This window comes from Acomys minous (genome assembly GCF_964271855.1).
Source record: "Acomys minous genome assembly, chromosome: 14".
In the NCBI taxonomy this organism is placed as follows: domain Eukaryota; kingdom Metazoa; phylum Chordata; class Mammalia; order Rodentia; family Muridae; genus Acomys; species Acomys minous.
In genome coordinates, this window is record NC_140496.1 from 42,115,097 (window position 1) to 42,136,806 (window position 21,710).

General features: G+C 46.8%; 1 protein-coding gene across 3 annotated transcripts in view; it reads left to right on the forward strand.

Moving 5' to 3' along the window:
* Positions 1-21,710, forward strand: part of MYLK3 (myosin light chain kinase 3) — a 52,654-nt gene that overhangs the window by 5,865 nt on the left and 25,079 nt on the right. Inside the window, exons 1-3 of one of the 3 annotated variants that reach the window (XM_084756007.1) lie at positions 684-817; positions 16,748-16,841; positions 17,712-18,108. In XM_084756007.1, the coding sequence (XP_084612133.1) occupies positions 731-817; positions 16,748-16,841; positions 17,712-18,108 (578 nt within the window). In that variant the 5' untranslated portion in view covers positions 684-730. Of the gene's footprint in view, positions 1-683; positions 818-9,930; positions 10,558-16,747; positions 16,842-17,711; positions 18,109-21,710 lie in introns of those variants that run through there. The other 2 variants (XM_084756006.1, XM_084756008.1) reach the window with 2 other exon arrangements.

The following is a 21,710-nucleotide window of genomic DNA, read 5'->3' on the forward strand; positions in this document are numbered from 1 at the left end:
AAACCCTTGTCCCTTCTCTGCCCCTTACGTTTTCCATCTGAAAGGGGAGGGAGGTTACTCGCACCTTCTGACGTTTCCTTGACAATCCACTCAGCAGAAGCCTTGAGTCGCTGCCATCTCAGGCTGCAGTGTGCCTGCGTTCTTACGGAATCTATACTTACTTCTGGCTTCCTGAGGCCTTCTATTTGGAAAGGGACTTGCTGGATCCTCTAATTCTAGAAGTGACCAGTTGGGCTCCCAGCCAGAGTGTGAGCAGCCCGGGTAGAAGAAAATTAGAGCCTCTGACCCGTTCTGCCATTGGCTGGGACCTTCTCTGACCTGAAAGGCTGAAGACAGGGTTCCCAGTTCGTCTAAGGCCTGCACCAGACCCTGATCTGAGTTTTTCAAGTCAGCTCAGCCCGGCCCCAGGGCTCCCTCCCTTCTCTCTCTCCGCCCTTTGAGCTACATGCTGTTTGTTTCACAATTAGGCAGTCCGCTAAGTGATGCAGGAAGTAGAGAAGGCAGATACAGGCCGGGAAAGCAGATAACCAAGTGAAGCCTCTGAATGCTTCTGGGGGCCTGGACAGGGTCACAGATAAACGGAAATACCAGGCTTATCGCTAAGCCTGAGCTCTTCCAGAGAAGCCACCCCAGCCAACCAGCCCACCTCATTCACCCCGGGGCCTCCACGGAGTTAGGTAACATCCATCTCCAGGCAAAGTAAACACGGCTTGGCCACTGTGGCCACAGGATGGGAACCCTGTGCCCTCGCCCAGCACTGTGCAGGCCCGGCAGCAGAGGCCAGCAGCGGGCATCAGATTACACCCAGATATTTGCGGTAAGGGTGGCGTCAAGCTTTGAAGTTAGAGCCCGAGGAACAATTGGTAAGGTGGCAGGACCAAAGGAGATCGGTCCTGAGGCCTAAATCCTCTTGGACAAAGAAAGGCAGTCAATAGAACGCTTTGATGGATGGGTACAGTCTGTGGATAGCCATCTGCGGTCTCCTTAGCTACTAGCAGGGTGTAAAGGACAGGCAATGTCAAACGCCAACTAACCCTCAAGTGTGCACTGGACTCTTGTGTGGCTTTCTGAGAGTGCTTTTCATTTGCTTTCCTTTCTTAACTAAGCTTAGCTCCACAGAGAACGCACTCGTGCGCTCTAGGCATGCGTCGTCTAACGGTGCGGATGGAGGGAGCAGACAGGCAGGCGTAGGGCGCGCTAACTGGAGACTGAGGAACTGTCCTCTCTGCCTGAGTCCATTACTGCCTTCTTGGGCTGACAGCCTCGGGGCGGAGGTTTAAAAATACTAGCCGAGCAGGGCGGTGGTGGCGCATGCCTTTAATCCCAGCACTCGAGAGGCAGAGGCAGGTGGATCGATGTGAGTTCGAGTCCAGCCTGATCTACAAAGCGAGTCCAGGACAGCCAAGGCTACACAGAAAAACTCCGTTTCGATTTAAAAAAAATGCTAGCCGTGTGCTGGACACTGCAGGTGCTGGACTGCCATTCGCTGTCAACCACACCCGATCACAAGCCTCCGTGGAAGGGAAAACGCTGCAGGCAGACAGACAGTGTCCATGCATGCAGCCGTCCCTGCGGCATTTGTGAGGGGTACTCTCTCGGCATCTGCTGCTTTCTCTTGGGGGAAAAAATCTCTTCATATTTGAATCGGTTAGACTAGGACCCTTCTCTGCTGTATTGTTATAAATATACAAAAAGAGGGGTACCCTGTGCTCTGCTTCTTAGATGTGTGCCCTGAGTTCCCCATAACACACCTCTCTCCCTACAGACTGTGGGAATCTTCCAGCTGTTTCTTTTATTGGCCTCGGTTTGTCTGTTGTTAACTCCAGTCCTGGACTCTCCTAAGATAAATGGACCCATATTTCCCTCACTCCAGCTTCAAGCGGGTCCTAAGCTCGATACATTTCTGCTTTTGCGTAATAGAGCTTTTACTTCATTAGGGCTGTAAATATTCATCGCTAAATCAATGATTGTACCTTAATAGCATTCTTTCTTGTAAGACGGTCTTTCTGGGGGTGGGGGTGGAGGGGCTTCTATTTCTGTTTGTTCCTTGTTTGCCATGCCTGCCGCCATCAGGCTAACCACTGAATACTTCCAATGTGTCAATCACTGATAAGCCTTGTGGGGCTCAGCATTCTCCTGTGCCCTTCTGCCAAGCCCAGGAAATGCACATATAGTTATTTTCCTTACGTCACAGAACAGGAAAGAAGTGAAGAAGCTAAGTAACCCTTGGCCACCATTCTAGCTAATAACTTGGGGGGGGGGTGGGGGGAGAGGAGAGAGGGGGGGGGGAAGGCAGGAGTTAAATCTAGTTAGCCTGACTGTAGGCCCCAAGCTCTTAACATTTCTCACATATCTTTGGGACTGGGAGTGTAGCTCAGAGGCAGAAAGCTTGCCTAGCAGGTGTACCCCCTAACAACAAAACAAAGGACTGTGTGTGTGTGTGTGTGTGTGTGTGTGTGTGTGTGTGTGTGTGTGTGTAGGGGGAAGTGGGGATGGGTAAGGATGGGTTGCTGGGTTTTGAGACAGGAGCTCCCGTTCTCTGGTAGCTCTGGGTGGTTTCAAGCTTGCTTTGTTCATCTTCCTGCCTCTACTTCCCAAGCGCTAGGATCACAGGCTTGCTCTAGCTATTCATGTACCCTGCAGAGATCACTCCCTTAGAGTCCTGGGGGGGGGGGGGAATTCTTCATGATACTGTTGCAGCTTTGTGCCTGTGTTGAAACTGTTCCCCCCCCCCACTTTGATGGGATTTCATCTTTAAAGCAGCTGCCCTAGGAAACTAAAGCGTTCATGTTTATAGTAGGAGGTTTTCCCTCCCATCCTTAAGCTCCCTAAACAAAGATTCATTAAATGTTATACAGACACCTAGGCCATATGGCTAGGCCCTTCTCCACATCTGTGCGCGCTCCAGAACTCTCCAGCAAGGGTGCAATGTGATCAGAACTCTGAGGGGCAGCACTTCCCAATCGAGAACTCTTAAGTCCAACCTAACTGTTTTCCAGTCCAGTTGTCAGGGTGGGAAGCCTGATGTCCAGCTTCAGGTGTTTGCTGTGTGGTTTTGTTTTCTAACTTCCAGAAGCTTCTATTTGTGTTTTAATTAAAAATTATTTGTTTTATTATAAAGTGTGCATGTGTGTGTGTGTGTGTGTGTGTGTGTGTGTGTGTATAGACATGTACATGCTGGTGCTCATGGAGGCCAGAGGTATCAGATCGTCCTTCAGAGATGGAGTTACAGGCTGTTGTGAGCTACTGGTCCTGGGTGCTGGTCCTCTGGAAGGGTAGTATGGGCTCCTAACCACTGGGCCATCTCTGCCATAAAATTGCATAATGACTATGGTATTTGTTTGACAAAGTTCCAGAAATTCCAGTTAACGAGACGTGACACTAGCTGGACACATAGTCTCATGTGTTTTTGTTTATTTTCTTAAATGCTTTTCATTTTATGTGTAGGGATGTTTTTGCCTGCACACGTGTGCCTGGTGCCAGAAGAGGGAGTCAAATCTTCTGGAACTGGTTGGTGTTCCAGGTGGTTGTGAGGTGCCGTGTGGGTGCTAGAAATCAAACCCAGGCTCCCTTCCCTTTGCCTCTTATGCATATGTCTTCATTTAGCTTTTTGTTATTTTAAATTTTAAGTTACATTTGTCTATTTCTTTTTCTTGTTTTTTTTTTTTTTGGTGTTTTTTTGTTTTGTTGTGTTGTGTTTTGTTTTTCAAGACAGGTTTTCTCTGTATAGCCCTGGCTGTCCTGGACTGATTTTGTAGACCAGGCTGGCCTTGAACTCATAGCAATCCACCTGCCTCTGTCTCCCAAGTGCTGGGATTAAAGGCGGCTATGTGTGTTCTTGTGTGTCTACACTCAAATGCCATGGCACACATGTGCAGGTCAGAAGACAGCCTGTGGGAGTTAGTTCTTGCACCGGGGGGTTCCTGGGGCATCAGACTCAGGTTCCCATGCTTGGTAGCAACGCTTTTACCTACTGAGCCATCTCACTAACCCTATATCTTCATTTTTAGTTTCACTGTCTGAAAGAATGTCCTTAAATTTTTAAAGATTCACTTTACATGTACAAGTGTTTTGCCTGCATGTATGCATGCACCATGTGCAAGCCTTGTGCCCATAGAGATAAGAGAAGGGCATTGGATGCCCTGAAACTGGAATTAAAGATGGTTTGAATTATTATATGGGTGCTGAGAACGAAAGAAAAGTCCTCTGAAAGAGCAGCAAGTGCTCTTAACAGGTGAGCCATCTCTCCAGCCCTGGGATGTATCTTAACTTTGTTTTGTAATCCATGTTTTTGTATTTTTATAATGCACTGTTCATGTTTTTAATTTTCACCACCATTTGCACCCTGTTCGTTCCATTAGCCCACTTATAATTGCCAGAACAAACAACCTTCCACAGGGTTTGTGGCTATGAATGGCAGCCATTTTGAATTATTTTATTTCTCATGTTCTTCATTTTTTTCCTTCATGGTACTTCTTTCTTCACTGATGTTCTGTCTTTATTGTGGGGCTTTCTTTGAATACTGGCAGTCCTTCTTTGTCGCTGTGTATTTCTGAATATGGTGGTGCGCACTGAGTGGATGAGGCTTGTGGACTGCTTGGTGGTTGAAGATCACTCTCAGGGTTGTCTCCAAGGTGTCTCTACTGCAGTCCATAGAACCCTGGTGCTTGACTCTCCCTGGGAGCAGACTCACTGTCAGGAGGATGCAGTCTCCTGGCTGTGCAGAGATGTAGAGAAGAGTGCACCAAGAATGAATCCCATCAGTACCTCAGGGATCAGAGGCTTCTCTGGGGTTGTGTAGAGAAAGGCGGCTCTGCTGCGTCTGTATTCACCTTTGTTCCAAGTTAGGCAGGTGTTCTTTCTTTCTTTTCTTCTTTCTTCTTCTTCTTCTTCTTCTTCTTCTTCTTCTTCTTCTTCTTCTTCTTCTTCTTCCTCTTCTTCTTCTTCTTCTTCCTCTTCTTCTTCTGTTCTCTCTCTCTCTCTCTCTCTCTCTCTCTCTCTCTCTCTCTTTTGGTTTTTCGAGACAAGGTTTCTCTGTGTAGCCTTAGTCATCCCCCACTCACTTTGTAGACCAGGCTGGCCTCGAACTCACAGTGATCTGCCTGCCTCTGCCTCCCAAGTGCTGGGATTAAAGGCGTGTGCCACCACCATGCCTGGCTCTAATTCTCTTTAACATCTTTCCTTCTTCCAAAACTTCACTGATAACCCTTACCCACCAATGACTCAACACCCCATCCTCTGTCTTTCTTTTCCTTTCACTTCCTTTCCTATCAGGTTTCTGGAGGGCACAGCCTCACAGCCAGCAGGGAGACAATTTGCACAAAGTGTAGAAAGAAACTCAAGTCAGTACCATCTTTGCAGGCACTGGGTCAAAACTTCCAGAGTCTGACCTCATGGTTTATTCTTCTTACACATTTAGGCATATTATGCAAACTTTGGGAAAAGGTGTCCACGTGACAGCTACCACAGCCAAGCTTTAGGCATAGCTACATACAAACTCTGTAGCAAAGTAGCAAAGCGCCTGCGATCTGTGCAGTAGGAATGAATTCTATTGGCTGATAGATAAGCAGGGCTGGGGCGAGGCGTAAGGAGGAAGGATTTATAATAAGCATAAAGTTGGATTCTATTAGTGGAAGATGCACTGTATGTGGGACCTCTCTCATAAGGATGGGCTCTATTCAGTGAGAGACAAGGCTCGGGATTAGAGCCCAAACAATGCCCAAGATTTTGGGGTGGATTCCAGAATGCTGGCTACACAGAATAGCAAAAAGAACGTCGATAACGTTTGCTCCAGTCTTTTGGGTGAAGAGGACACACATCATTGACTTTCCCTGGAGAAAATAAAAAGCCTTTGTGTTTAAGAATTCTGGAGTTTCTAATGCTTTCTGTGAGCTGTGCCTCCTACAGGGAAAGACATAAATGCAGAAGATGAGTTTTCAATGTGAGGCTTGATTTAACACATGCAGCTCTGAGTGTGTGTGTGGGGGGGGGGGCGGGGAGGAGTAGACCAGGAAGTTGCAGGTTCTGCCACCTCTTTCTTTACAGTGCATGGTGGCGACACATGGAGACACAAGGAGACAGTTTATTGAGGACAAGGTGCAGAGGAAGCTGAAGGTGTTGCTCCAAGCAACAAAGGGGGGAAAGAGTGAAGTGAGGTCCTATAGTGACCATGCCCTGCCTGCTTTCTTACAGAACCCAGGACCACCACCAGCCCAGAGATGACCCCACCCACAGTGGGCTGGCCCTTCCCCCATCAGTCACTAATTAATAAAATGCCTTGTGGACAGGAGGCATTTCCTCATTGAGGTTCTCTAGCTTGTGTGAAGCTGACATAAAGCTGGCCAGCACAGGAACATACAAAACCCGGAGAGCGTTAGCAGCGATAACAATTCTATTTTACAGAATAGCATCTTTGTAAAGTGTTCCCTTAAGACTTGTATTGTAGGCAGGCGTGGTGGCGCACACCTTTAATCCCAGCACTTGGGAGGCAGAGGCAGGTGAATCACTGTGAGTTCAAGGCCAGCCTGGTCTACAAAGTGAGTCCAGGACAGCCAAGGCTACACAGAGAAACCCTGTCTCGGAAAAAAGAAAGAAAGAAAGAAAGAAAGAAAGAAAGAAAGAAAGAAAGAAAGGACTTGTAGACTGTTTATAGAATACATATATACATATGTAAAAGAGCCAAAGAGCCAAAACAATAAACACCATTCATAGAATCACACAGAAGGCTTTTTAAATATATGAAGCCAGTTTCTCCTATGAAAGTGAGATTCCAAACTTTTCTCTCTGCAGGGCAATAGGGCTGCAGCATTGGCTAAAATCTTACACCTCTTACAGAGTGCGGAAGAGGGCCAGTTGTTACAAATAGACCACGGACAAGTGCAACTCATCTATGATAACACATGCTTATTTTGGTCAGGTCAAACAGACATACACCAGGGTTTCAAACAGCAAGGTTGTCCAGGTGGAAGATTTTCTTCCGATGCTTTTCAAACTGAGCAAGAGGTCAGCATCACACCCTATGTCCTGGGAAGCCTTTCCCACAGGGGGTTGGCTAGGTAGGATCTCCCCGGGCTCCCCGTTATCCATTTTAAGCAGGAACTGGACAGTGTCAGGAGTCAGTAGAGGACTATAGGACCTAAAGAAACAAACAAATAAACAAAAACACACATACACACACAACAAAAACAAAAACAAACAAACTTAGGCACAGCTTGCGGATGGGAGGCTTTTTCTTGTCCTATGTCCTGTCACTTTCTCATCCACGGTGCTGCTACTGGGGGTGCCTTGCATTTCTCCTGCTCAGTTTAGCTTGGCTCAAGGCCAAGGGGAAGGAGGACCGTACTCTGGCCTGACTGACGTGCCCACTGCTTGGGTTGACTGTGGCTGCAGCAGCTGTTTCCCCTTCAGCCACATCTTAAAGGAATCCCAGCAGTGCGGTAAGGTAACTTCCCAAGCAGCCCAAGACTGAAACAAACAATTAAAAAAAAAAATGGAATCTTATCTTTTAGGTTAAATATAAAATGTTATTAAGAGCAGAACAATGTACTTCAGTTTTAAAATGCTATACAGGAAGCTGGAGAGAGATGGCTCAGTGCTTTAAAAGCACTGTTTGCTCCTGCAGAGGTCCTGAGTTCAATTCCCAGCAACCACAGGGTGGCTCACAACCATCTGTAATGAGATCTGGTGCCCTCTTCTGGCCTTCAGGTGTACATGCAGGCAGAGCTCTCATATACATAAAATAAATAAATAAATAAATACTAAAAAATAATAAAATACCATATGATGGCATAATGCTCTATGGCTGCAGGCTGCCTTGTAATTTTTCCAGATCTCCAACATACAAATACTGTACAAAGAACTGAATTATTTTAAAACAATGACCTACATTTTAAGAGCCAAGAAACAGCACAGTCCACTTCTGCATCCTCAGGATTCTGAACCGCTGATGTCATAATCAATGGAAGACTAGAAAGGAAAAATAAAATTTAAGTATATTTTGGGCATCAAATACGCACTCACTTTGAGTCCTTGAAGAATTGAATTACCTCTAATTTCTAAATCAAAAGTATTTTAAAGACCTTTACAAACATCGTGTTAAAAATAGTATAATTTGTAACAATAACTAGATGAACTTCTTTTTTTATTCCCCCAAGTTACCTTGGAGTTTATTCAAACTAAGGAAAAGGTCATGTTTTCATGCAATACACACTTGGTTCTTTAAATAACAACTGTGACAAACAGGAAAAGAATTAGAGAATGCTGCATTGTGATCCACTTCTTAACTGAGTAAAAAACTTTTATATAATTATGCAAAAATGAAAACTTGAAAAATTGGCTTGTTATCTCTATTGCCATCTCCTAAGACATACTTAAGAGATGAGAACTCAAGACACAAACACAGAAAAGCATCCAACCGGTCAACAGGGCAAAATCCTAAAATGTTATCTACCAAGGAAGAGTGGCCAAACAGCAGATAGTGGGAGACAAGGGGAAAGCGGTTACAGGCATCGGCCTTTGCTGTGCTCTCCCTAGGCAGCAACTGGACTGTGCATGCAGTGCTTAGCCAGTAGGGGATGTTTCTTTAAAAGAGGCTGGGCAAAGAGAGAGAAGAAACAGCAGCTGTTTCTTAGGCCTGCCCATTGCTGCTTGGCACCTACAGAGGCCAGAAGAAGACATTGGATGCCCCGGAATTAGAGTTACACACAGCTGTGAGCCTCCATATAGATGCTGGGAGCTGAACTCAGGTCCTCTGGAAGAACAGCCAACGTCCTTAACCACTGAGCCATCTCTCTGGCCCTGTGGACTAATAGCATTTTCACCATGTTGCATCTGTCAGAGTCACATAGTGCTACATGTGTCATGAGAACATTCTGTCTGCGGACATGAGCACTGGATTTAACAGTCCCTGATGGCAAAAGGAAGAACGAATGGAACGGCCTCACAGTTTGCTCAGCCTTGGTCTTTTCTTTTGTGAATTAAATGTGTGTGTGGCTTGTGGGACACCAACCCCTCGGTGTCTGGAATTCTGAAAAAAACTATGCGTAGTCCAGATGAGGATATGATATATTCTCTTAGGGAGTTTTTGTTTGTTTTTGCTAATAATATAAACCATAAAGACACTTATTTTAAGACAATTTGTTAGTATACATATACTTTTATCATTAAAAAAAAAACCAAAGTGAATTTGTGTGTCAATGAGGACATGCTTTTTTGTATTTTTATTTTGTTTGATTTTAACTTTGGTTTTTCAAAACAGCATTTCTCTGCATAACCCTGGCTGTCCTGGAACTCGGTCTGTAGACCAGGCTGGCCTCGACTGGAACTCCCAGAGATCCGCCTGCATCTGCCTCCCGAGTGATAAGATTAAAGGCGTGGGCCACCACCACTGGTTATTTTTATTTGTAATTAAATTACATCATTTCCCCCTTCCTTTTTCTCTATCCAACCCCTCCTATGTCCCCCCTTCAAATTCATGTCTTTTTTGTTATTGTTATTATTATATGTATAAAAGTGCATAAATCCATAAATACAACCCACTGAGTTTGTTTGATGTCGTTTGTATGTATATGATTTCAGGGCTGACCACCTCATATTGGTTATCCAAGTCTGCTCTCGCTTTCCTTAGTTGTCTGTAATTCTTCGTGTGGGGACAGGGTACCTTGGATTATCCCTTCCCTGTTTGCATGGTAAAAGACAGTTTTCTTCCAACCTTTAGATAGCTTCAGCTGTATGAACCCCAGCACTCTCTGGGCAGACTCTTAAAATATCTGCCTCTCAGCAGCCTCTCAAAGAGGAATGTTAATTGTGACCATGATGTCAAAGAGGCCCCAGGAAAAGGGCCTGGGCCAAACTCTGCCTGTCACTCTCTGACAGTGGTTGAGTTGGGGATAGGCCACTCTCAGTCCCCTCACCCCCCCTCAACGCCTGGGCGAGCAGGGCAGGCTGGCTGTGCAGCGAGGGTCTTACCAGCCTCGGACCATGGCCTTCCAGACGCTGTCACCTAAGTGAGAAGCAAGCCTGCCTGCGGTACTTCCGTTTCCTTGCCTTTGCCCTTACCAAACCGGAATTGGAATGTCAGGGGTTTCAGAGGAGGATCCTGAGGGTCTGGGCCCCCTGAGCCCCCCAGCGTCAGGCAGAGCCTGCTTAGCCACCATGGACAAAAAACTTAACGTGCTGAGCGAGAAGGTCGACAGACTCTTGCATTTCCAAGAAGACGTCACAGAAAAGCTGCATTGTATGTGCCGAGGCATGGACCACTTGGAGCAAGGCTTGCAGCGGCTGGAAGCCTCCCGGGAGCTGGCTCTGGCAGAGCCTGGTAGCACTCCCCCAGCCACGGCTCAGGCCGCGTGGCCCGAGGTCCTGGAGCTGGTGAGGGCTGTGCGGCAGGAGGGCGCCCAGCATGGTGCCAGGCTGGAAACCCTCTTCAAGATGGTGGCGGCTGTGGACAGGGCGATTGCTTTGGTAGGGGCCACATCCCAGCACTCAAAGATGGATGCTTTCATCATGCAAGGAAGCGTGGCCTGCAGGAGAGGCAGCCTGGCTGATGGCCCTGAGGAGGTTGGTTCTGGATACCTTACCCCGCCTGGAAAGGGGTTCCTAGGACCCTAGTGGGGAACCTGGCCAGGAAGTGATTCTTAGGGGAGCTGGGGACATTGCTTCTTTATCATGTATTGTGTGTCCTGTTGATGGGGAAATGAAAAACGGGAACTTAGGGATCAGAGGTGGCATTCTATATAGTCCAATGCTACCCTGCTGTCTCCAGGGAAGAATGGGGCGATGGTCTGGTCAGAATGTAGGTCCTTGGGCAACTGTAGGTAACCTGGATGTGGGGGACAAGCTAGCTGTGAGGTAGAGGAAGGGGTTTGCCTGACCGTCCCTGGGGCTTCTCTGGTACCCCTTTCTGCTCCTTTACACTTGGAATAAGAGACGTGGTCAATTTACCCCACAGCCCTTAGGAAACAATCTGAGCCTCACTGTCCCCTAGACTAGACTGTGGTTTGTCTCAAAGTGTGTAGCTGCCTGTGAGGAAGTGAGTTGTGGACAATGACTCACAGGGGACCCAAGTGGAAGCCAGACCCCAAGGTGAAAGATGGCATTTCTGGGAGTGGCTGTTCCCAAGGAATGTGTGTGTGTGTGTGTGTGTGTGTGTGTGTGTGTGTGTGTGTGCGCGTGCCCATGTAAGAATCCGTGGTTATCACCCGCCTGTGGCTTGGGCTTGAGGAGAGTGCCTTCCTGCCAACCCAGCCAGGACCCAGGCTACATTGCTGCCCTTCTTCTTCCTGTCCAAAGCTCCTCCCTCCGGCAGCACACCCCTCCCTCAGCTCCCTGACCCCCTGCTCTGCAACCCTGGAAATGCTGGCCTGAGAGACACATGCAGTAGCTCTGGCCACTGATAACCAACCTGGACTTTGTGAAAGAAAAAGAATCTAATTACACTCTTAAAATACATCTAAGTAATGGCCCTAAAAAGAGAATTAAACTAATAACGTTTTAAATTTGTTAGTTTAACATGGTAAAAGAGAAACACTTACGATATAGGAGTTTAATCCTCAACACCAAAATGAGAGTGAAAACCAACCAACCAAACTAGTATGACAAGTGTCATCTCCTTCCTACTCTGTCCCTGGGTTCCCAGGAGAACCATTTTCCAGTTTCTTGTGAGCTCTCCAGGTACAGGTTTTACAATTAAAAGCACATTGTTTGGATAAAGCCTGACCAGCCTTCAAAAAAAGTCATTTATGACTAAGTGTGGCAGCACGTGCCTGTAGGAGGATAAGGAGCTCAGGGCTAGCCTGGGCTATATTTGGCCTTTAAACTCAGCACTCAGGAGGCAGAGGCAGGAGGATCTCTGTGAGTTCTAGGCCAACCTGGTCCACAAAGTGAGTCTAGGACAGCCAAGGCTCCACAGAGAAACCCTGTCTCAATCCCCCCAGTCCCTGCCCAAAAGAAAAAAACAAATATATATAAAGTCATTCCAGGGACCGAGTGGAGGTTCATTGTACCTTCAGTAAAGAGCTTTCTCCTTAGTTTTCCTGACTGTGGGGACTGAATTCTACCCATTTTGTGGGGCTATTTCTGCTGCAAGATAAGACCTATTTACATAGCACATTATATCAGGAACTATACTATACAATGCATAATGTTGCCCTGGATATTGTGGGGTGACTGTTCTTAAAGGTTTAAAAAAATGTTTTTGAAGTTTATCATATTTAAATGCTAAAAATGCACATAAGATCCCATTTTCACCCATTAGGATGAAAAGAAGAACAGAAGAGAATCAAACTGTTGGCTAGTGTGTTTTTAGAGGCAGTTAGTGCTCTCCTATGTACGGGAGAGAACCATGTTAGAATGAGTGGTGTTACTTAAAGGGGGCGCTTAGCCAGCAGGCAGGAGGCCCACATTTCAAACCCAGCCCTGCAACAAACAGCAGGTGGACAGGTGCTGTCTCAGAAACACAATCACATTGCATTGTTACCATATCACATTGTTATTATAGCCTCAAGGGAAACAATTTTGCTATTATTTAAAGTTAGTATTCAAGCATCCCAGAATGTCTTAAACCTCTTGAACTTCTTACAATTTCCTTATTAAAGCAAACTCAAATGAAGCAATTGGTGATATATTGTATAAATGCTAACTCTTTTGAATTCATAAAAATCCCAAGAGATGACAGAATGAAATACCTTAAAGCTTCAACGTCTTTTACTAAGGGATGGACTGTCATTTAAAAGCTTTCCCCTTTTTATGCAAACTATTTGTACGCGAACTTCCTTGTTTTGTGTTCCACCCTTTCCTTATTTATTTATAAGAGCTATTTGTAGAATAATGGACTTAGCTAATGGCCTCTATGTAAACATATAGGCATTGCAGAACAGGGGAGTCACGGGACTGTCTTTTCATTCTTTCTACCTTCCTGGTCATATTGCCCCACTGGACCGCCCGCTGATCTTTGTGTTTAATTCACGTGTCTGACTGTCTGCTGGCCTGGGTCCTGTCTCCCAGTCAGACTGCCAGTTGTTAACTGGGTCATGGCCCAAAGTGCCTACTGGTCAGGGATGAATTTGTAGCTCAGAGGACTTGTGTTTCTTGGATACATCCTCACCACCCAAATCGAGACTCCAGAGACTTCTTAGGGGAGTGGGGGTGCAGTAATCTTATGTAGAACTGAACTACATCCTAACATTGTTAAATCTGGAAATTATGCCAGGCATGGCTTGGTCAAGGTAATGCTGGAGATTGAACAAGGCAGGCATCCGGCCATTGAACTACAGCCCCAGCATAGCACCCACTGCCTGTTTCATCTTCTAACGTGCTCACTGAACTTTATTTGGCTGTAATAACGGATTACATTATCACTAGAAGTCAGCCGCCAGCCGCTTCAGGCTCAGTTGCGGATGGGCCCAGCACCCCTGTCCAGCTGTTCAGGACATCACAAGAGCAGGCAGGCACAGGAGCCTTCCCATCCTGAAGAAAACAAGGGAAACGGCAGTTTGGCCCAGCAGGATCTGCCTCAGGACAGTCTGTGCGAGTCAGTTTCTACTGATGAGGAGGGCTGTGGCAATGCCTCTAGTTCCCTAAACAGGAGTGGCAGAGTAGAACCTGCAGAGGAAGGAAAGTACCAACTGCTCCACAGGTCTGGGCCACACGGATGATGTGATGAGCACAATAACAGCTAGCATATTCTTTTTATGTGCTGGACACTGGGCTGTGTGTTCTACATGTATCATGCCATTATTATTATTATTATTATTATTATTATTATTATTATTATTATTATTTTGTTTTTTTCGAGATAGGGTCTCTCTGTGTTAGCCTTGGCTGTCCTGGACTCACTTTGTAGACCAGGCTGGCCTTGAACTCACAGCGATCCATCCGCCTCTGCCTCTCGAGTGCTGGGATTAAAGGCATGCACCACCATGCCCGGCTTATTATTATTATTATTATTATTATTTCTGAGACAGGGTCTCTCTGTGTAGCCTTGGCTGTCCTGGACTTGCTTTGCAGACCAGGTTGGCCTCGAACTCACAATGATCAACCTGCCTCTACCTCTCAAGTGCTGGGATCAAAGGCATGCGCCGCCACACCTGGCTGCGTCCTTATTATTAAAAGGACAAAACTGGGCTGGCGAGATGCTCAGTGGGTAGAGATGACTGCCACCAAACCCTGTGAACTGAGTTTGATTCCCTCAAACCAACAAGTTATTCTCGGACCTCCACATGTGCACTGTGCACTAAAAGGAAAACAAAAAAAGAGAAGGAAGGAGGAGGGAGGGAGGGAGGGAGGAAAGAAGAGAAAGATGGAGTAAAACTTAGTGTCCTTGGGTTTACAAGATGGCTCAGTTGGGCAGGGTGTGGTGGCGCACACCTTTAATCCCAGTGCTCGGGAGGCAGAGGCAGGCGGGTCACTGTGAGTTTAAGGCCAGTTCTACAGAGGGAGTTCAGGACAGCCAAGGGTACACAAGGAAACCCTGTCTCAAAAAACAAAAAAAACCCAAAACAACAACAACAACAACAACAAAAGATGGCTCAGTGGGTAAAGATGCTTGTTGTAGTCTGACAACCTGAGTTTGGTCTCTGGGACCCATGAGGTAGAAGGATGGAACCATTTCCGCAAGTTCTCATGTGTCCTCCAAGGTTGGGGTTCATGCTCTGGTGAGAAGGGAATGGGAGTGAGAGAGGCTGGCACGGCACAGGAGAAACGGTCGTGGGGATTTGGGGTGAGGGAAGGGCCTTTGGGAGGCTGCCTTGAAGGGTGAACAAAGGGCACAGGCCAGGAATGGATCAATACACCCCATCCTAAACCATCATCAACTCAGGTCAACCATTCATGCTGCTCCAGCTCTGATGGAGACTGGATTCCGAAGTCAAATCGTGCTTTGGGGGATGGGGCACGAGGCTAACCCCAGCCTAGGAGCTGGGTGCGTGGCTCCCACACTGCCCTTTGCAGTGCAGCAGTGTGGCAGGAACCTGGCCTCTCAAATCAAATTTGCTGCTTTGAAACTCTGCCTTCAGTACTTGGCTGCCTCCTCAGCTTCTCAATTTCTCTCTGTAAATCAGGAATCATCTCATTCATAAATATCTGCCTCAAAGAGAGGGGAGGGAGATTAGGGAACCGATCTGGGAAAAGCTTTGAAGATCGTGTCCAGCGCACAAAAGGTGCTCAGCATCTATAGCTATTTTGAAACAAAGAGTGACCAGTGTCAAGGAGTGCACTCTATAAGGATGCTGAAGCACTAGTCCAGAGGGATGCTCGGCAACTTTTTTTTTTTAATATTTATTTATTATTTATACATATTCCGCTTGCATGTGTGCCTACCCACCAGAAGAGGGCACCATATCTCACTGTAGAAGGTTATGAGCCACTATGTGGTTGCTGGGAATTGAACTCAGGACCTTTGGAAGAACAGCCAGTGCTCTTAACCTCTGAGCCATCTCTCCAGCCCTCGGCAGCTTTTTTAAATCTAAAAGGTCTGCTAGAGACCAAGGCCTGGTATACATGTTCAAAGCCCTATAGCTGGTCCTGGTCCCTCTGTGATGATCAGGGAGCTCCCCAGAAAAGGTTTCCACCTCTTGCTGGGACCCCCCCTCCAGTGGATTTGAACCTCTGACCAGTAAAGTCTCAAGTGTGACTCTTGGTGTTGAGTCATAGCAACATCCCTGGTTAATAAGCCCCTGGTCCCCTGTATATATGACCTACTAGTAACCGGACTCTCTCCCTCATGGGGAGCCCAGAGATAAGAAGCAGCTAAAGATACATTTTGTCAAGCTAGGCGTGGTGGCGCACACTTGTAATCCCAGTGCTCTGGAGGCAGAGGTTGGTGGATCTCTGTGAGTTCAAGACCAGCCTGGTCTACAAAGCGAGTCCAAGACACCCAAGGCTACACAGAGAAACCCTGTCTTGAAAGTCTGCATCGATTAGTTTCCAACCCTGAAATTTAAAAACCTTTGGATTAAATTCTAGGGATCTCTTTAGGAGTGACAAGACTGTTCTATATTTTGTGCATTTGTTGACTGGTGTGGGGGCACCTGCCTTTAACCTTAGTACTCAGGAGGCAGAGGCAGGTAGATTTCTGAATCTGGTCTTTATAAAGAGCTCTAGCCTAGCCAAGGCTACATAGTGAGATCTGGTCTTTAAAAAATAAAAAAGTTTTTAGTGTATATGTATAACTTGCTATATACAAATGATGCTTTAGTAAATTAAATTTTATTTAATTTTATGCTTTGATAAGTCTGATTAAAGCAAAATCTAATACCAGTTTCTTTTGGAAAACAAAGCAGATCTGGCAGCTCTAGGCCATGACAAAACCCAGCTGGAGGCAATTCCTTAGCTCCTAGGCTGAGCTTAGCCACTGACGGCGGTGACCCGTCCCGTCCTGTCCCTCAAGCGTGGGTTTGACTTCTGACTCTCTCCCAACCAGAACAATAACAACGTGAACAGTTGATCTGAGGTGATGACCGAGGATTCCTGGCCTAAGGCGTTTGTACCCCAATCTACTTGGAAACCCCTCACGGGAGACCCTAGCTCCCTAGGCGGTCAGCAAAGCCCTGGAAAGGATGTGGATTCTGAGTTTGAATCTGGCCCCCTCCTGCCTCTGTGTCTTTATCTCCAGAGTGATAATAGCCCGTGTCCCCTAACGCTGCTGAGGGTCATACAAAATAACCTTACTAGGTAAGCACGTGGTAGGCGGCTCACAGATGTTTGAAGTCTGAATGACGGTGGTTTATTTATTTATTTAAAAACATTTTAGAGCAAGGAGCAGGCAGAAGGTACGGGAGTAAAACCAAGGCATGTGCTGAGTACCGGAAGTGCGCAAGCTGACCCCTCCAGGTGGCCGTGGGAAGGTGAGTGGCCACACCTGCTTGTTTCTTCTGCACACATAGTGGTTCAAAATAAAAGTACCACCTGTACCGCCTGTGATATGGGTGTTTGGATTTTGTTTGACTTTTGGAGACAGGGTCTCATTTAGCCCAATCTGGTCTCAAACTCCACGGTGTGGCTGAGGATGACCTTGATGGAGTCCTCCTGACTCCATCTCTAGAGTGCTGAAATTAAGAGTTTGGCTGGGCCGGGCGGTGGCGGCACGCACCTTTAATCCCAGCACTGAGGTGGCAGAGGCAGGCAGATCGCTGTGAGTTCGAGGCCAGCCTGGTCTACAGAGTGAGTCTAGGACAGCCAAGGCTACACAGAGAATCCCTGTCTCGGAAACAAAAACAAAAACAAACAAACAAGAAATGCCCATCTCTCTCCGGCGTGGTCCAGCCTTTGCAAACCACATTATAAGTAGTTGTATGTTTACACACATCTTCCCTTCTTTTCTCAGTGTGCACTGGTGCTTTGTCTCTATGTGTCTGTGTGCCTGTTGTCTTGGAGGCCACAGAGGGCATCGGATTTTCGGGAACTGGGGCTTACACACAATTGTGAGCTACCGTGTAGGAGCTAGGGCTCAAACATGGAAGAGCAGCCAGTGCTCTTAACTGCTGAGCCGTCTCTCCAGCTCCTGTTCGCTCATCAACATTCTATTGGGTGGACAGTCCTGATGGCAGCGTGGGTTAGGTCAGGTTTTTGGCTTTTATAGCTGTGGTATGGAGTGTGTGTGTGTGTGTGTGTGTGTGTGTGTGTGTGTGTGTGTGTGCGCGCGCGCGCGCTCTTCTTTGTAATATGTGCCTCCTAAAGAGTGTTTTTTTTTTTTTACCCTGACTGTTACCTTGTAGAGAGCCCGGAGGAGGACATACCAGCGGGGACAGTGGCGAGGCTGCCTCTCATTATCAATACCCCATCAAAGGGAGCTGACTTCACCCAGGCAGGAGCCTCACTGAGGCCGGGGGTTGAAGTTCTTAGCCCAGGTCAAGTGACCCTACCCACAGACGCAGAGTCCAGGATCCCTGCAGTATCCAGTGAGAACCCTGGGACCACCCTGGAACTGTCCGTGGCAATCGGCAGAATCAGCGAGGTCCTCACTAGCCTCACGATGTCACAAAGTGCAGGCGGAGGAAGCTCGCCCGGCAAGCCTGACTGTTGTCTCTCAGAAGAGGCCAAGTGGCCGAGTTCAGGGCCTAGCCCTCAGCCCCTAGGGCCACTGACTCCAGCCGGTGAGGTCCACAGTCCCAGGTAAGGGATGTTCTTCTGTATTGGGCAAAGGGTGGAATTAGCTACATCACTTCACACGCAGCATGGCCCATGGACCAGTGGCACTTGTTGGGTGACCACTGTATATAATATTGAGCCCCACCGGGATCACAGGGGGAAGATCTTATGTTTGAGATCCTAAGGCACTAGTGTCCACCTGCTGGCTATGAGAATTGCCTGGGGGATCAGGAGTGGGCATTAAAAAGAAATATCCGTGCCCAGAGATCCTGATTCCTTTGGTCTGGGGTACCATTGGTATCATTGGGTCCTCAGGTACCACTGGGGTGTTTTTGCTTTTCACTCTAATGGGGAATAGGGTTGAGAATGACTTTTAGATAAGTGATTACTTCAACAAATGGGGTTCACGGGGCACTTTACTGCTGGACTAGCCTTTGGCAGCCATCACCTCATTTCTTTTTTTCCAAGACAGGCTTTCTCTGTGTAATAGCCCTGCCTGTCCTGGACTCACTTTGTAGTCCAGGCTGGCCTTGAACTCATAGAGATCCACCCACCTCTGCCTCCCAAGTGCAGAATTAAAGGCGTGTGCCACCGCGCCTGGCATGCCATCACCTCCTTTTATCCCCGTCATGTGAAGGTGGTTGTCATCTTTGTTTTCTGAGGGTGAAATTCAGGCTCAGAGTGCCACCACCACATAAAAGCTGGGATCTGAGACCAGCTTACCAAAATCTGTGTGTTTAACTGCACACCTGCTTCCTTGGGCCAGCATTTAAGTCTTAAACAAAGTGGTTAGGAGAGAAGGGAAGGGCAGGTGGAGTCATTCTAGGGCCTTTGGGGAGGTTTATGTCGGAGGTTCTGGAGGGGGAGTGTTGCTGGGGACATAGCTTTGGGAGCTGTGCTCAGTAGACACTGTAGGAAAGAACTTGCTGGCTATGTCCTATCTGCGCCCCATGATGCAGCCTGGGAGGACGCTGGTTTCGAGGCTTGTCTCATAACTGCCCCCAAATCCCTTAATCTGTCACAGAGACCACAAGACCTGGCACTGGGTGATTATCTAGCCTATTTCTGTCATGGTGACTGGTTCTGGAAGGCAATGGGACCCCCCACCCTCTTATTCCCCTGCCCTCTACCTCCCCCATCTCCCCACCCCACTATACCCCAGGCAGGGCCCTTGACAGACTGGAAGGAGGGACCCTTGGTAGATGTGCATGAATCTGGGCCAAAGCTCTGAATGTGGAAACTGCGGCAGGAATAAACTTCCTGTCACTTGTTAGGCCTCTCCAGAAGCCTCTCCGTGAGGAGTGCTTCCCCTCCACAGCCCCAAGCTGAATTTCAGACACACCAGACCTGAAGCAGGTCTCAGGAAGTGGGGAGGCCACCACCTGCCCTTCTTCTCCTAGGATGTGCTTTTTGTTTGTTTGTTTGCTTTATTTTTGAGAAAAGTAGGTTGGAAATAAGTGTCAGTTGTGACCAGAAGGAGCTGCTTCTGTAGGTGTCCTGAGACCCTACCTGAACTTGGCAGCATGAAGTTTGTCGTTAATTGGCAATGCCCATGGCAGATGCTGTGTAGTAGGTAAGGCATCTTTGAACACCAAACACAACAGAGCCTTGTGACACTGGGCTCACTTCCTACCCCACTGGAAGAGAAGACCAGAGAGGGCTGCAGTGGCCAACAGCCTTTTCCACTGAGCTCCTCCAGCAACTGGCTTGTCAAGTTTTCTGGATCTCTTGGTCTGAGGTAGGCTCAGGGAGACTTAGCTTGGATGCCACCTTCTATCCCACTGTCACCAGTGACGCACATCTAGTTCCAAACACTCTTGCCCAGTGCTTAACTTAGATGGGCTGCTATGTCTCTCAGATGCACCACGTAGGGTTAATCTCAAACGCCTGAACCTCAACGGGACCAGGGCTTTCAGCTACTGGAGAATGGCCTTGTATTTTTTTCCCCCTTTTTATTATAATAATGGATATATAACATAGAATTCTCCCTCTCTCTCTCTCTCTCTCTCTCTCTCTCTCTCTCTCTCTCTCTCTCTCTCTGTGTGTGTGTGTGTGTGTGTGTGTGTGTGTGTGTGTGTGTGTGCATGTGTGTGTAGTATGTGTAGAATTTTCCTTTCCCACTAAAGCTTCACCCCTGGCCTATCCTAACCACTTTTTATTTCTCTTTAATAATCTAAAGAAAAAAAAGCCATATTTGTGGGGCTTGGTTGTTTGTTTGGTTTTGGTTTTTTGAGACAGGGTTTCTCTGTGTAGCCCTGACTGTCCTGGACTCACTCTGTAGACCAGGCTGGCCTCAAACTCACAGAGATCTGCCTCTGTCTCCTGAGTGCTGGGATTAAAGGCGTGTGCCATCATGCCTGGCTTTGTATTTCTTTTTGTATAAAGTTTTTTTTTTTAAAGGATTTACTTGTTTACCTATTTATTAAGTGTGTCTATGTCTGCAGGTGTATGTGCACTTGTGTTTTCAGGGATATGTGCCTGTGCACATGGTGTCTGAGAAGGCATCAGTATTTTCCTCTATTGCTCTCTGTCTACTCTTTTGTGTCCCTGAAATCTGGGGCTCATGGGTTTCTTTTGTGGTTGTTGTTTGCTTCAGTTTTGCTAGATTGGAAGCTACAGTGAATCCTTGTCTCAGACCTGTCACAGCTAGGTTTAGAGAATTCATGAGATGTCCAGATTGTTACATGGGTGTTAGGATTTGAACTCTAACCTTTATGATTGGCAGCCATTTCTCCAATCCCAACGTTTTCAGAGACATTTGAGCTTCAAACTTGGTTGCTAATTTTCCTTAAGAGGATAAGTGCAGAACTAACATGATGTTAATCTTTACTTAACTTCTAATTCATGATTTTATATCATATACACTACAAACTAAAAAAAAATTGAGACAGGGTTTCTCTGTGTAGCCCTGGATGTTCTGGAACTTACTCTGTAGACCAGCCTGGCATTGAACTCAGAGATCTGTCTGCCTCTGCCTCCCAAGTACTGGCTGGGATTAAAGCATACAACACCACCACCAGGCAGTCAAACTCAAACTTTTTTATCTTTCATAGCACATTAAAAATTATTAGTGAGGGGGGAATATGTAGCTATAGTTTATTTAAATAAAAATAAGACAATTAGGCCTACTGTCATACAAATGTATGAAATGTAGAAAATATACCTACAAATGTAGAAAATATAATTTAGTATTCTTGTTATCACAAATATTATATTACGAATGTTATTGAAGCAGTTGTTATTTGTATTGCTAAACCCCTAAATATTTGTTTTATTTTTTACTAGCACTTTTAAAACCTAAACAAGTCCTTTCATCGGTTGGCTTAAAACAAAATTATTAGAACTGGACTACCATGATACCGAGATATTTCATGAAGTACACAGTTCTGACAAGGCAATGGTTGGACCCAGGAACTTGTACATGCTATGTGCCTTAGTTTGCTTCCTGTTGCTGTGATGAAATACCATGACCATAAGCAATGTAGGAAAGGAAGGCCTTGTTTGGCTTGCAGGTTACAGCCAGCAAGGGTGTAGTAAGGGAAGCCAAGGCAGGAACTCAAAGCAGGAACCCAAGGCAGGAACTCAAGGCAGGAACCCAAGGCAGGAACTCAAGGCAGGAACCCAAG